The following is a 14840-nucleotide window of genomic DNA, read 5'->3' on the forward strand; positions in this document are numbered from 1 at the left end:
TGTTCTAGCTATAGAGAGATGTAGGATGAGAAAGATCTGGAAGAGAATTTTGGGCAAAGGACTAAATGTTCATTTATAGGATTTGGAAACTTGCATTTCTTTCTTTCTTTCTTTCTTTTTTTTTAGGGCCGTACCTGTGGTATATGGAAGTTCCTGGGCTAGGGGTCAAATAGGAGCTGCAGCGGCTGGCCTACACCACAGCCAGACAACAATGGATAGGAGCTGCATCTGTGACCTACACCACAGCTTGCGGCATCACTGGATCTTAACCCACTGAGCAAGGCCAGGGATTGAATCCACATCCTCAGAGAGACAATGTGGGTCCTTAACCCACTGAGCCACAATAGGAACTCTTGGAGATGTGCATTTCATTCATCTGAAAGGTAGAGATCCTGTCTGTGGTCTCAGGAATAAGCAGGGTGGGGAGCAGAGCTGAACACATCTTCATTTTTTTCCCCATCCTTTAAAAGGCTTCGTCACACTTGTGTTCTCTGTGGAACCTCCCTTGGCTGACCGTTCCCTTGGACCTCTCAGCATATACCCACAGAGTCACAGCACTTCTGTTAATTTGCCCTTGTATTATCACTTCTATATGTTTTATACCTCTGTACCTAGTGTTTATTCAGTGGTGTGTCTCTGATTGGAGTTTAAGTTATTTAAATGTAACTGGGCTTCTGATTCTATATGACTCTTCTGAATGTCCTGGTCAGACACTCAGAATATGAGGCTGACTCACCAAACAGATTTTGAATGATGTAAGAAGGACAACCCTTCCTGCTAGTGTTGTCCCAGCCCTAGGCCCAGTTAGAGAGCTCTAATACCAAGCTCTCTTTGGTCCTATAGTGCATGAGGAGTAGAACAAGAAAATGTAAGGAAGCATCCTATCTTTTAGCAGCATGGCCTTGGGCAAGTCATTTAAATTTTTTGTGCTCTCTTATAAAATGAGAACAATCATGTCAACCTTCTAGGGCTATTTTAAGGTTAAAATGAGATAATGCATTTAAAGTGCATAAAAATAATGCATAAAAGCAAAAATAAGGTGTTCAATGATGAGTTATTACTATTGTTATACATTGATGATGGGTGGGATTTCAGGCTGTCGTTTCCAAGAAATAAAAAAATGCCCTTTTTTTTTTTTTCCTTTTTAGGACCATACTTGCAGCATATGGAGGGTCCCAGGCTAGGGTCAAATTGGAGCTACAGCTGCCAGCCTACACCACAGCCACAGCAACACCAGAGCTGAGCCTAGTTTGCGACCTATACCACAGCTCATAGCAATGCCGGACCCTTAACCTACCGAGTGAGGCCAGGGATTGAACCCACATCCTCGTGGATCCTAGTCTGGTTTGTTAACTGCTGAGCTATGATGGGAACTCCTTTTTTTTTTTTTAAAGCTTACCTTGGAGTTCTCTGGTGGCTCAGCAGGTTAAAGATCTGGCATTGTCAGTTCTGACCCCAGAACTAATGCATGCTGTGGGTGCGGGCCAATAAAACCAATATAACTTGTTTTCAATTACTAAAATCAGGGAGGACACAAATTCATTTTGTTTTAATTAAAAATTTTTTTACAGGAGAAATGACCAAGTTTCTGCAATAAAAAATTGCAGGGTAAAAAATAAGTAAAAGATTAAAAGAGGCTGAAGAGACATAGTAACCAACAGCAATGTATGGACCATACCTGGATCCCAATCCAAACAATGTTTGAAGTGTTTCCCAGTCATGGGAAAAAATGAATACTGACCAAATATGTGATAATGGTAAGGAGCTCTTTTCTTTAGATGTGATAATGGCATTGGTTATATTTAAGAAAAAGTCATATTTTAGAGATACATACTGAAATATTAACAGATGAAAGTATGATGTCTGGAATTTGCTAACCGTTGAAGGTGGTTGATTGGTATATGGAAGTTCACGGTAGTCTACTTTTATCTACGTTTGAAATTTTCCATAGTAAAAATTTTTTAAATATACTTTCTTTTTATCACCATTACAAGACTCAGTCTGGGAGTTCCTGCTGTGGTGCAGTGGGTTAAGGATCCAGCGTTGTCTCTGAGCGGTTTGGGTCACTGCTGAGGTGCAGGGTGGATCCCCAGCCTGGCTCAGTGGCTTAAGGATCTGGCATTGCCACAGCTGTAGCATAGGTCACAGCAGCAGCTCGGATTTGATCCCTGGCCCGGGAACTTCACATGCCGCTGGTGCAGCCAAAAATTAAAAACAAAACAAAACGAGACTCAGCCTGAGATGGACTAATATGAAGAATCTGTCACACCCTCTCATAGTTATGAGCAAATATAATGCCTGAAATGCAAATTCCAACTGAATGCGGGAAATAATGTGACATTTCACTTTTAACATTAGCCAAAAGAAACAGAAATCTGGTACACTTGCTTCCAAATTAGCATTTAAGGCTTGTAATTTTTAATACCTCAAACCTATGGGGGAGGTTTTAAGCTCAGCTAATGAGCAAACTTTCATTTTGTTTTTGGCAAGGGTTAACCTTTGCCAGACTGTCCTTGCTATTGTTTAAGTTTTGTTAACTATCTGCTTATTAGCTGGAATTTTGACTTTTGCTATCACGTATGCTTTCACTTCAATGGCTACTAAGATCCCAAGAGAAGCCAAAACAATATATGTAGTTTTAACAAGGTCCTACCTATCTCTATTTTTAAAAGTTTGCCTGTAGGCTTGCAGAGGCCATTGAGACCGTCCCAGCATGAGTCATCTGCAAGACTGTTGACTTTTCTTTTTGCCCCCAGCAATTATTCTCCTCCTGAAGACATGTTTTTGAAACCAAGCTCAACTTCCCTAATTAACTAGCCCTCTTTCTCTAGGGGCCAAAACACTTGGGGTGAGGGTGGGTGATGAAATGGAAATAAGCTTTAACAAGATGAGGTTGATTAGATCTCAAGGAAAAAAGAATTCTTCATAGGTAAAAAGTTGCATGGGCATGGAATAGAGGAAGGAAGACAGATGTTGAAAATCTTCGCTTGGAAAGGCCTCTAAGAGGAGGCAGCAGCTTTCTGATTGGAGGCTTTCAGGAAATCCTGCCAGCAAAGGAAGGCAGCCTTCACCCCTGATTGAAACCTTTTCCCTTTCCAGATCCTGGCTCTCAATACCAAGGTCTCAGATGTACCTCCCACCCACTATACAACTGGTGCTGTGTCCCAAGGTGGATTCTAGGAAATACTCGTGCCACTGTTGGTGACAGGGAAGAAAATCTCTCCCAAGGAGGCAGGACCCATCCCCAGAATCCCAGATCAACCTCCAGCATGTTTAGAACAATGGAGAGGACACAAGCTCATCCTCTAGGAAAAAGTCAAAGTTCTCTGACAGGGTGTATACTTACACTCTAACTTATCCTGAGGCCTCCCTGTCTCGAGCAGGGACAGGTAACACACCACATCCTTCAGGTACACTGTGGGGGATTCTGAGCCTGGTGATTGAGCCACAGGACTTCCTAAGGGAGTCGCAGCCACTTGGTCTATAGCTGGCACTTGCTTCTCGGTGATCTTTGATTCTGTGGCAGGCAAAAGGAAAGCATTTGAAGGACACAATGCTTAGTAAACATGGAACCCTTTGTTACCCCATTCTTTTCATTGTAGAGGTAAGAATTTATATAACGGTCTTCAAAAGCGTGGGTTACACAAATATGATCAAATTGGTGGCCATGGAAATCCAGTTTATAGAGTTCACACTCTCTACATGAACTCCATTCTGACCCCTTTAAGAGTCTATAGCCTTGGAAATTCCTGTTGTGGCTCGGTGGTAACAAACCTGACTAGTATCCACAAGAACATGGCTTCCATCCCTGGCCTTGCTTGGTGGGTTAAGGATCCTGTGTGGCTATGAGCTGTGGTGTAGGTCACAGACACAGCTCGGATCCCATGTTGCTGTGGGCTGTGGCATAGGCTGGTAGCTACAGCTCTGATTTGACCCTTAGCCTGGGGACTTCCATATGCCACAGGTGTGGCCCTGAAAAGATCAAAAGAAAAAAAAAAGAGTCCATAGCCTTGTAGGAAATTTACCTATGCTCTACAAATTTCCAGAAAAGATGACAGTGATTTTTAGTAATATCAATAGCCATCAGGTAAATGTCATGTAGCCTAACTTTGGGGGAATACACCAATCTGTAGAGGTAGTTTGGACTGGGATTCCAAAAAGCCAAACAATTAGTTATTTACCAACATACAATTTTCTTCTCAAATGCATTTAAAGATAAATAAAAAGATGAAAGTTCAAAAGAGAAAACTGGGATTGCCAATCAATTAATTTCCAGAAACTAGGAAGAATTTTGATTTATTGAAAACCCAGGAGTTCCTGTCATGGCTCAGCGGTTAACGAACCCAACTAGTATCCATGAGGTTCGATTCCTGGCCTCTCTCAATGGGTTAAGGATCCGGTGTTGCCATGAGCTGTAGGTCACAGACTTGGCTAGGGTCCCACATTGCTGTGGCTGTGGTGTAGGCGTAGACCTGCAGCTACAGCTCCAATTTGACCCCTAGCCTGAGAACCTCCATATGCCGCATGTGTGGCCCTTAAAAAAAAGCCCAATCAGTTGCACTAAAAAAGTGCAGAAAGCGGATCCTCATGCCACAGGAATACAGTAAGTTTCCCCTCTGAATTTTTCCTTCTTGTAGGTAGGAAAACTCTTTGTCCTCTGGTTAAAAAACATGATGCTATTACTAACCAGAAAACCAGGCACCTATATTTCACTGTGTTATTTATACTTTTTGAGGCACTTTAAGGGCTATCTCTCTTTCCCCAGCCTCTTGAAATCCAGGATCTCAGTATTGAATAAGAGGGTGTAACTCACAGAAAACACAGGAGACAGTAAAAGGAAGACTGACAATGAAAAATTCAACCTAAGTATTGAATCATCAAGTAATAGCATGCTGAAGGCATAGGCAGAGAGAGACAGCTTGATAGTAATTCCTGCTGGGGAAGGCAATGCCACCAGTATACTCTTATTTTTTTCAGAGAAAAAAAATGCCAAGCAATGGCAGGCAGTTCATCTCAGTCCAAAAGAGCTATGCTGGATGATGGCCTACCAGGTCCTAGGAGCTAGACTGTAGTTTGAGAAGGGCATTAGCTATAACCCAGATGGAAAGTGGGTGAGACCAAAGGTCACTGACACACTCTATGTCACAAAGGGCCCTATGAAGAGACCAAGATGGAACCCATGAAATAGAGTTGCAAAATAAGGAAAGGAAGCTTCATCTTGAAGTCTCAGAGGACCACAAAGTTGGAAATAATTTCCTCCTGGATAAGATTCTCAGTAGGTTGCAAGAAGGTGTAACCTCTACTAAACAGAAGTAGACAGCTACAGGAGTGAGCAAGTTGAGAAGAAAATACAATAGGATGAGATAAAAACAAGGATAGTGAGATGGGGAAAATTGCTATGAAATTACACATGCAACAGAATTATTAAAATCATCACTGGAGGACAAGTTGTGGAAAAACATAACTTAAGAATGTATGAGACAAATGTGAAAAATTCTTTGTATTAGGCAGCCCATTATACCCCAAGTTACTGTTATATCCTCAATTATTCATCCATTAATGACTTCTATGCCAACTAACTTAGAATAAGTGGGACCAGATTTACCCTCTACTGACACAACTAAAAAAAACTAGACAAAAGATATGAAACAATGGTTCATAGGACATCGAATATGGCCAGCACCAAAGAGTGATCCCAAGATATAGGAAACAAATGAGGTGATCCTCACAAATGCCACATCTTACTGACTGAAAAGAGTTTCTAGGCTGTGGAGGAGGAAACCCAGGCAGATCCTGGAAGTCCCTCTGAGTTATGGAAATGGAGCTGACAGTCTGGGGAGCCCAAGGTGACTGGCCTTCACAGAGCAGAGCACAGAGAGAACTCCAGAGATATGCAGAGGTCCTTCTGAGTAATCAGCAGAGAGTTCCTTCATTTATTCATCTGAGTAGTGATTAGTACACAAATGTGAGGAAATTACCTGAGGCTGGGGAAGGAATCAGGATGAGGAGGAATAATCCCTGGAATGCACAGAGAACCAGGAATAGTGTCTATTCCCACCAATCATTGAGTAGAGTACTCAGAAGAGTTTTGCTATGGTAACTGAGGAAAATTAGCCCTAGAGAAAATGTTTCCATGGTCCTTCCTAGCAAAGCTTTAAAAGCTTGACCCCAAAGGTCAAAGTATTTCCTAGAAGACCCAAGCGTATCCAAAAACAAAGTTCAAGAACATTTATAGGAATACAAAAATATCTAGTCCCCCCAGTGTAAAATTTTCAATGTCTGGCATTCAATAAAATATTGCCAGGTATGCAAAGAAGCAAGAAAATATGAACAATAGTAAGGAGGAAAATAAAATGTACCACAAAATGATACAGATGATATAATATACAAAAACTTTAAAACAGTTATTATCATTGTATTCCATATATTCAAAAAGGCGGAAGACAGACTGAACGTATTTAGCAGAGACACTAAAGGTATTTAAAAATGCCCACATCAAGTGCCTAGATATGATGTGTTAAATGAAAAATACACTGAATGGGATTAACAATAGATTAGACAATGCAGAGGAAAAGACTACTGAATCTGAAGCATCACAACAGAAACCATCCAAAAAGATTAAAAAAAAAAGTATCATACCAGTGAGATGTTGGACAACTTCAAGTAGTCAAATAAACATGTAATTGGAATACCTGAATGAGAGGATAGTCAGGAGCAAAAAAAAAAAATTCAAGAAATAATGGCTGACATTTTCCCCAATTTGTTGATATTTGATAAAACTATAGAACCTCACACCCAAGATGCTTAATGAACCCCAAACATAAGAAATATAAATAAAACTACAGCAAGAAATATCACATCTGAATTGATTAAAATCAGTGATAAAGAGAAAATCATAAAAGATATCTTATACTGAGACAAATGAAGATAAGAATGGCTGTAGTTTTCTTACTGGAAACAAAGCAAGAAGACAGCCAGTAGAACAACATCTTTAAAGTACTAAAAGAAAAAAAAAATTATCAACCTAGAATACTTTACTCAGTGAAGTCTCAAAAAAAGGCTAAATAAAGAATTTTTCAAATAAACTGTACATAAACAGTATAGAGCTGCATTACAAAAAAAGATAAAGAAAACCCTTTCACTAAAATTATCATATGGAAACCTGCATCTACACACGAGAATGATAAACACTGAAACTAGTAAACCATGTTGATAAACATAAAGAATATTTTTCTTACTAATTAAATCTTTTAAAAGATAGTTAACTATGACAATAACAACATGATGTGTGGTTTATAATATATGTAGAAGTAAAAAGTATGACAACAATAGCCCAAAGGCCTGAATGAGAGAAATGGGGTATACTGTAAATTTCTTATTGTATATACAAAGTGAAATATGAATACTTGAAGGTAGACTGTGCTGGATAAATCAACAGAAGATGAAACGAAATCATAAAAAATATTCAATTAATTTAAAAGAAGGAAGAAAAAGAGCAAAAGGGAAAGAAAAGATAGGAAAGAAGAAAACAAATAGCAAGATGGTAGTTTTAAACCTAACTATATCAATTATCACAGTAAATGTAAATGTTCTAAAACTCTAAAAAGGCAGATATTGTCAGATTGGATTTAAAAAAAATAAGACCCCAGCAAATTATTACATTTAGAATGGAAAAAAAAAAAAAAAAGAATGGCTAAGCAATGAGGTCCTATCACATAGCAAAGGGAACTATGTTCATCTCTTGGGATAGACCATGATGGAAGACAATATAAGAAAGGGAATGTGTGTAGATAGATAGATAGATAGCAATATATATATATATATATGTTTATCAGAAATTGGCACAACATTGTAAACCAGCTATTCTTTAATAAAAAAAATGCCAAAAAAGTTCGAGTATAGAAAAAGGATCCTCAGACATACTTCCTATAAGAAAGTCAATTTAAAGATACAAATACATTAAAAGCAAAAGAATGAAAAAAGATTATATCATAGTAACATTAGTTAACTAGAATGCCTATAGTAGTTATGAATATAATTCTAATAAAGTAAATTCCAAAGTGAAGAATATTATTGGGGAGAAAGAGAGTGTTTTAATAACAATAAAGGGAGTTCCCTTCGTGGCACAATGGTTAACGAATCCGACTAGGAACCATGAGGTTTCGGGTTCGATCCCTGCCCTTGCTCAGTGGGTTAACGATCCGGCGTTGCCGTGAGCTGCAGTGTAGGTTGCCGATTCGACCCCTAGCCTGGGAGCCTCCATATGCCGCGGGAGCGGCCCAAGAAATAGCAAAAAGACAAAAAAAAAAAAAACAAAAAAAAAACAATAAAGATGTCAAGTCATTAGGACAATATAATACTGCTAAAAATTCTACTCCAAGGAATTTTACCTAAAAGCAATGAAAGCTGTTCATACAAAGATTTGTATATAAATATTCAAATTTTATTTTTAATAGCCCCAAACTGGAAATTACATAAGAATCCATCAATAAATAAATTGCGGAATATCTACCTATATACTGAAATTCTAATCTGTAATAAAAATATGTTATTTATTCATACACACAACGACATGGATGAATTTTAAAATTATTATGCTGAGTGAAAGAAGCCAAACAAAAAAGACTACATATGTATCATTCTATTTATATAAAATCTAGAAAATGCAGTCTGGTCTATAGCTACAGCAAGCAGATCAGTGGCAAGGTGGAGATGGAGGTAGGTGGGTAGGAAGGGTGGGAGAAAGGGATTATAAAGGAAACCTCTGGAGATGATGACTATCTTCATCACATTGATGTGATGATTTTATCAGTATATACAGACATTAAAACTTACTAATTATACATTTTACACACATACAATTCATTTTATGCCAACAGTATTTCAATAAAACTGTTTTAAAACAAAATTGTCATTATATACAGATAATGTAATATTCTATATAGAGAACTCTAAAGACTCCATGCAAAAAATCTAGAATAAATTAATTCAGCGAGGTAGCAAGATGTAAAATTAATATATAGAAACCTGTTGCATTTCTTTATACTAACAATTAAATATCTGAAAGAGGAAGTTAAGAAAATCCCATTTAAAATCATGTCAAAAATAAAATACCTAGGAATTAATCTAACCAAAGAGGTGAAAGACCTATATGCTGAGAACTATAAAACATTGATAAAAGAAACTGAAGATGATTCGAAGAAATGGAGAGATGTCCCATGCTCTTTGATTGGAAGAATTAATATTGTTAAAATGGCCATACTATCCAAAGCAATCTACAGATTTAATGTGCTCCCTATCAAATTACTCATGACATTTTTCACAGAACTAGAACAAAAAATCCTAGAATTTATATGGAACCACAAAAGACCCAGAATTGCCAAAGCAATCTTGAGAGGAAAGAACAAAGCTGGAAGCATAACCCTCCCTTTCTTTAGACAATACTACAAAGCTACAGTAATCAAAAACAGTATGGTGTTGTCACAAAAACAGACATTTGGATCAATGGTACAGAATAGAAAGCCCAGAAATAAACCCATACACTGAAGATACCAATTAATTTTCAACAAAGAAGGCAAGAGTATACAGTGGAGAAAAGACAGTTTCTTCAGAAAGTGGTGTTGGGAAAACTGGATAGCCTCACGTAAATCAATGCAGTTAGAATACACCCTTATACCATCTACAAAAATAAACTCAAAATGGTTTAAAGACCTAAATATAAGACATATGATATCACTTATATCTGGAATCTAATATATGGCACAAATGAACCTTTACACAGAAAAGAAAGTCATGGACATGGAGAACAGACTTGTGGTTGCTAAGGGGGAGAGGGAGGGGTAGGGAGTGGAATGGATTGGGAATTTGGGGTTAATAGATGCAAACGATTGCCTTTGGAATGGATAAGCAATGAGATCCTGCTATATAGCACTGGAACTATGTCTAGTCACTTATGATGGAGCATGATAATGCAAAAAAAAAGGAATGTATATGTGTGTGTAACTGGGTCACCTTGCTGTATCAGTAGAAAATTGACAGAACACTGTAAACCAGCTATAATGGAAAAAATAAAAATCATTATAAACGAAAAAAAAAAAAAAAAAAGACATGACACCATAAAACTCCTAGAAGAGAACATAGGCTAAACATTCTCTGACATAAATCACAGCAATACTTTCTTAGCTCAGTCTCCCAAAGCAAAAGAAAATAAAAGCAAAAATAAACAAATGAGACCTAATCAAACTTAAAAGCATTTGCACAGCAAAGGAAACCATCGCAGACAAAAAGACAAACTATGGACTGGGAGAAAATACTTGCAACCGATGTGACTGAAAAGTACTTAATTTCCAAAATATACAAACAACACATGCAACTCAACAACAACAAAACACCCAGTTGAAAAAGGGCAGAAGACCTAAATAGACATTTCTCCAAAGACACATGGATAGCCAACAGCCACATGAAAGATGCAAAACATCACTAATTATTGGAGAAATGCAAATGAAAACTACAATGAGGTACCACCTCACATGGGTCAGAACGGCCATCACTAGTAAGTCTACAAATAACAAATGCTGGAGAAGGTGTGGAAAAAAGGGAACCCTCCTACACTGTTGGTGGGAATGTAAATTGGTATAACCACCATGGAAAACAGTATTGAAATTCCTCAGAAAACTAAATATAGAACTACCACGTGATCCAGCAATCCCATACTTGTGCATGTATCCAGACAAAACTTTCATTCAAAAAGATACAGGTACCCCTATGTTCATTGCGAACTGTTCACAATAGCCAGTACACGTAAACAACCTAAATGTCCATCGACAAATGAATGGATTAAGAAGGTGTGGTAGGGAGTTCCCTTCGTGGCATGGTGCAGTGGTTAATGAATCTGACTAGGAACCATGAGGTTGCGGGTTCGATCCCTGCCCTTGCTCAGTGGGTTAACGATCCAGCGTTGCCGTGAGCTGTGGTGTAGGTTGCAGACGCGGCTCGGATCCCGCGTTGCTGTGGCTCTGGCATACGCCAGTGGCTACAGCTCCGATTCAACCCCTAGCCTGGGAACCTCCATATACCGCAGGAGCGGCCCAAGAAATAGCAAAAAAAAAAAAAAAAAAGAAGGTGTGGTACACATATACAATATACAATATTGTATATGTGTACCACACCTTCTTAATCCATTCATTTGTCATAAAAAGAATGAAAATAATGCTATTTGCAACAACATGGATGCAACTAGAGATTCTCATACTAAGTGAAGTAAGTCAGAAAGAGAAAGACAAATGCCATATGATATCACTTATGTGCGAAATCTAAAATATGTCACAAATGAACCTATCTACAAAATGGAAACACACTTACAGATATAAAGAACAGACTGTGGTTGCCAAGGGATGGGGGCAGGGAGTGGGATGGACTGGGAGTTTGGAGTTAACAGATGTAAACTATTACATTTAGAATCAATAAACAATGAGGTCCTACTGTACCACACAGGGAACTCTATCCAATCTCTTGGGATAGAACATGATGGAAGACAGTATGAGAAAAAGAATATATATATGTGTGTAAGACTGGGTCGCTATGCTGTACAGCAGAAATTGAAACAACACTATAAATCAACTGTAATTATAAAAAGAAAATAACCTAAAAATACAACTGAATCACTCTGCTGAACACCTGAAACTAATAAATGTCAGTAAACTATACTTTGATTAAAAAAATACACTATTATAGACATTTCTAAAGATCCTTTGTTATCAGAGCTGTAACTGGAACTTGAACCATTGTTCCAGTCTTCGCCAAGGTCCACTGTTAAGTCCAGCAGTGGAAACGCTGGGGCCCAGAAGGCACACAGTCCTACTGGCGTCCTAGCTCCTCATGCTGCCTGACATTAAATACCTGCGACCCACAGCCATGCGAGCTCATCCCTCAGGGACTACCCTCTTCCAGAGCACAGAGGTACTGTCCAGGCGCCACATCACGCCCCCTTCTGAGTGAGGGTTCCTGGACAGAGCTGACTTGTTCCATCTTTTCTCTTCGTCTCGGCATTACTTCTTGCCTTCCAGCTGGGCCATATGGCATAGCAGAAAGAGCACCATAGCTAGAGACAGAAAACTGGGCTTGTCCTAAATGGTATGTCATCTTGTACAAGTAGGCTCACTCCCTAAACCCAACCTCAGTTATCTCAACTGTTAAAAGACAGACTTGCATTAAAATCAATACATACCAAGTCTTGAATCACATGAAAAGTGTTTGTGAATATAATGCCAAGTGAAAAAGCTGGATCCAAAATTATATATATACACAGTCTGATTCCAATTCTGTAAAAAGTTTATAGGAAAAAAAAAAACCTGCAAGGATGTGTGGGTGTAATGGTAGCTTTAGGTGATTCTGTCGTGTTTCTTTATTTTTTCTGTACTCTTCAAATATTTTACAACACGTTACTGTCATAATTGGGGGAAAATAAGAAAAAAATGGAGGGACTTTTCTTGAGACTCCAATAGTTCAAGATGCTCCAGCCTTCCCTGAGCTGACAGCCTGACCGTGACAGATTGCTCAAGGCCCTGAGTGGACGTCTGGACTCAGTGAAAGCCCCTCTCTTCTATGCTGATGGATTTAATCATACACCCACCTGGATCTGGGAATGAATAACTTATAAGTGGATTATTCTAGATGAGAGCTTGGAGATGGATCTGATAGGCCTAAAAAGGCCATATCAAATGAGAATTGAGTTTCTTCCTCTGGCTTCTGCTTGAGCAACAGGAAAAGGGCAGAATTTTCCACAGATGGCCTGATCTAAGGTGATTCCACAACCTGGCTCTTCCTTGTTGGCAGAGGCCCCTCTCTGTGGTGACCACCTGTCCCTACATTCTTGTTTCTGCTGAACAGGGACATCTAATTAAGACATCCATGGAAGGTGGCCTAACAGGAAGAGGATTTGCTACTTTAAATTTCAAGTCACAAAAGAAGATGAAAAAATGCCATACACCTCCCTGGGTCAGCAGTCAGATAACTGCCCCTTCATGATTGGAACACAGGAGACTGAGTGTCCATGCCCAGGAAAACAGTGCATGACAAATGCAGGAAGTCTCTGGATGTTGCTCTGAGACCAAGAGCAACTGACATTAGTGATACAGACCAAGTGATACAGACATTACAAATAAGCATGGTGGTCAATTAAGCCAGCCGATGCATATTAGCACCATGGATTAACTTTTCTCAAATACCACATAATGATGGCATCACCTCTAAGTCCTTGTTTGGTACCTTGGAAACTTCAGTCACTGAAACAAACTATGCCCAAACAATTTGGAAGATCAGAGAATAAAGTGTAACTTCTCTCAGTTCTTCTTGAAGTTTCCAATACTTGGACTAAGAAAATCTCTGGGTAAAGAATCTAGGTAAAGAAAAAGATGCTTTTCACAGTTGATTTTCTTGGTGAGAATTTAGAACCTCAAAGCTTCCGTTTTGACCCTTTTCTTTCTACCATGAGAATGATTTATGTCATAACATGCCTCCCCTATTCCACATAAGATTTAAAATTTATGACTTAAATCAATTTGACTAAGGGACCATGGACTTGGCATGCCTGGGTGAAAGGCTGGGCAGAGGAGTGGGTGAGCCTATACTTTGTAGAGTCTTTCCCTGCTGTTGTCTATGAAGGTCTCAGGAAGCACCGATGCTCTTAACCCTTGCTTTCTGGAGCTCTATGGGAAGCTTGGAATTTGCTGAACTTATGGTCCAGAGGAAATTCTCCTTCCCAACCACGTTCTGCTTTCTATCCACAGTGAATTTTTGATCTCAGCAGTCCTTTAGTTACACACTGAAAACGTTGCAATCCTCTATCTGCCTTTTCTGCCATGACTGGAAAAAAAGATTAGAACTACATCTAGAAGAAATTCTCTCATCCTAGGTCTCTGTTACAATTAGTTCTCATTCAATTGTATGATCTTCTTATCTATCCCACCAGATATGTATGTATGCATTATGTGTACACACACACACACTCTGTATATTGAAAGATACAATAAAACTGCATTCTCTATCCCCTGGGCACATTCCAAGGCTGGAATTCACCAGTGCATATCAGTCTTTTCCAAACAATAATGCATAGGAAATAAGGTCTCTCTCTCTGAGTGTACTTGAAGCTCCATGAGCAACCTGGGAGGAGGACGGTCCCTAAAAGTCCTTCCATGAGAATAGGATGCCCAACTGACACACTTGAAGAATGAGGGTGCAGACTGCAGGAGATCTTGGCAGACACAACGAGCTGAGAACAGGGTGTTCCCCTGGAGGGTAGCCACTTGAATTATAACTGCTAATATTTATTGAACATTTACTGTGTTCCAGGAATCCCTGTAAGCATTTTATACACATAACTCACTTAACTTTCATATCAACACTTCCATCTCATGCTACAGATGGGGAAACTGAGGGACAGAGATGTTGTTCAAAATATACCCAAGATTACAGAGCTAGGCATCGTCAGAGCGGGGTGTTAAACTGAAGAAGTCTTTCTCTAAAGTCCAGATTTTTAACCAATAGGCTTTACTGCCTGATCCAACTTGGGTTGACAGTGTCTAGGAAATCTGTACTGGAACTGAGAACAGAGGTCAAGGAAGATAACATTTGCTCTTTTCAGTTTTCCTAGGAGCTCCTGCCTTTGGGTTTGTGCTTGTCCATAACCTACAAACAGAGGAATGGAATGGCTTCCCATCGATAAACGTGCCAGGGAAGGTTCGACATCAGTCTTGGCCCAAGAGTGGGTCCATGGATAGCCAGGCACCATGACGGTAGCCTTGCTGGGAGTGCAGCCTTGGCCATTTCATCAGGAACTAACC

At 39.1% G+C, this 14840-nt stretch overlaps 1 protein-coding gene across 14 annotated transcripts in view; it reads right to left on the reverse strand.

Moving 5' to 3' along the window:
- The window catches only part of DGKG (diacylglycerol kinase gamma), a 226673-nt gene that overhangs the window by 133912 nt on the left and 77921 nt on the right, over positions 1-14840 (reverse strand). For all 14 annotated transcript variants that reach the window (XR_002337783.1, XM_021070008.1, XM_021070016.1 and 11 more), the window contains one exon: positions 3347-3517. Coding sequence is in view for 12 of the 14 variants with exons in the window: in XM_021070008.1 (XP_020925667.1) it covers positions 3347-3517 (171 nt within the window). In the remaining 2 variants the exon portion in view is untranslated. The remainder of the gene's footprint in view (positions 1-3346; positions 3518-14840) is intronic.

This window comes from Sus scrofa, chromosome 13 (assembly GCF_000003025.6).
Source record: "Sus scrofa isolate TJ Tabasco breed Duroc chromosome 13, Sscrofa11.1, whole genome shotgun sequence".
NCBI lineage: Eukaryota > Metazoa > Chordata > Mammalia > Artiodactyla > Suidae > Sus > Sus scrofa.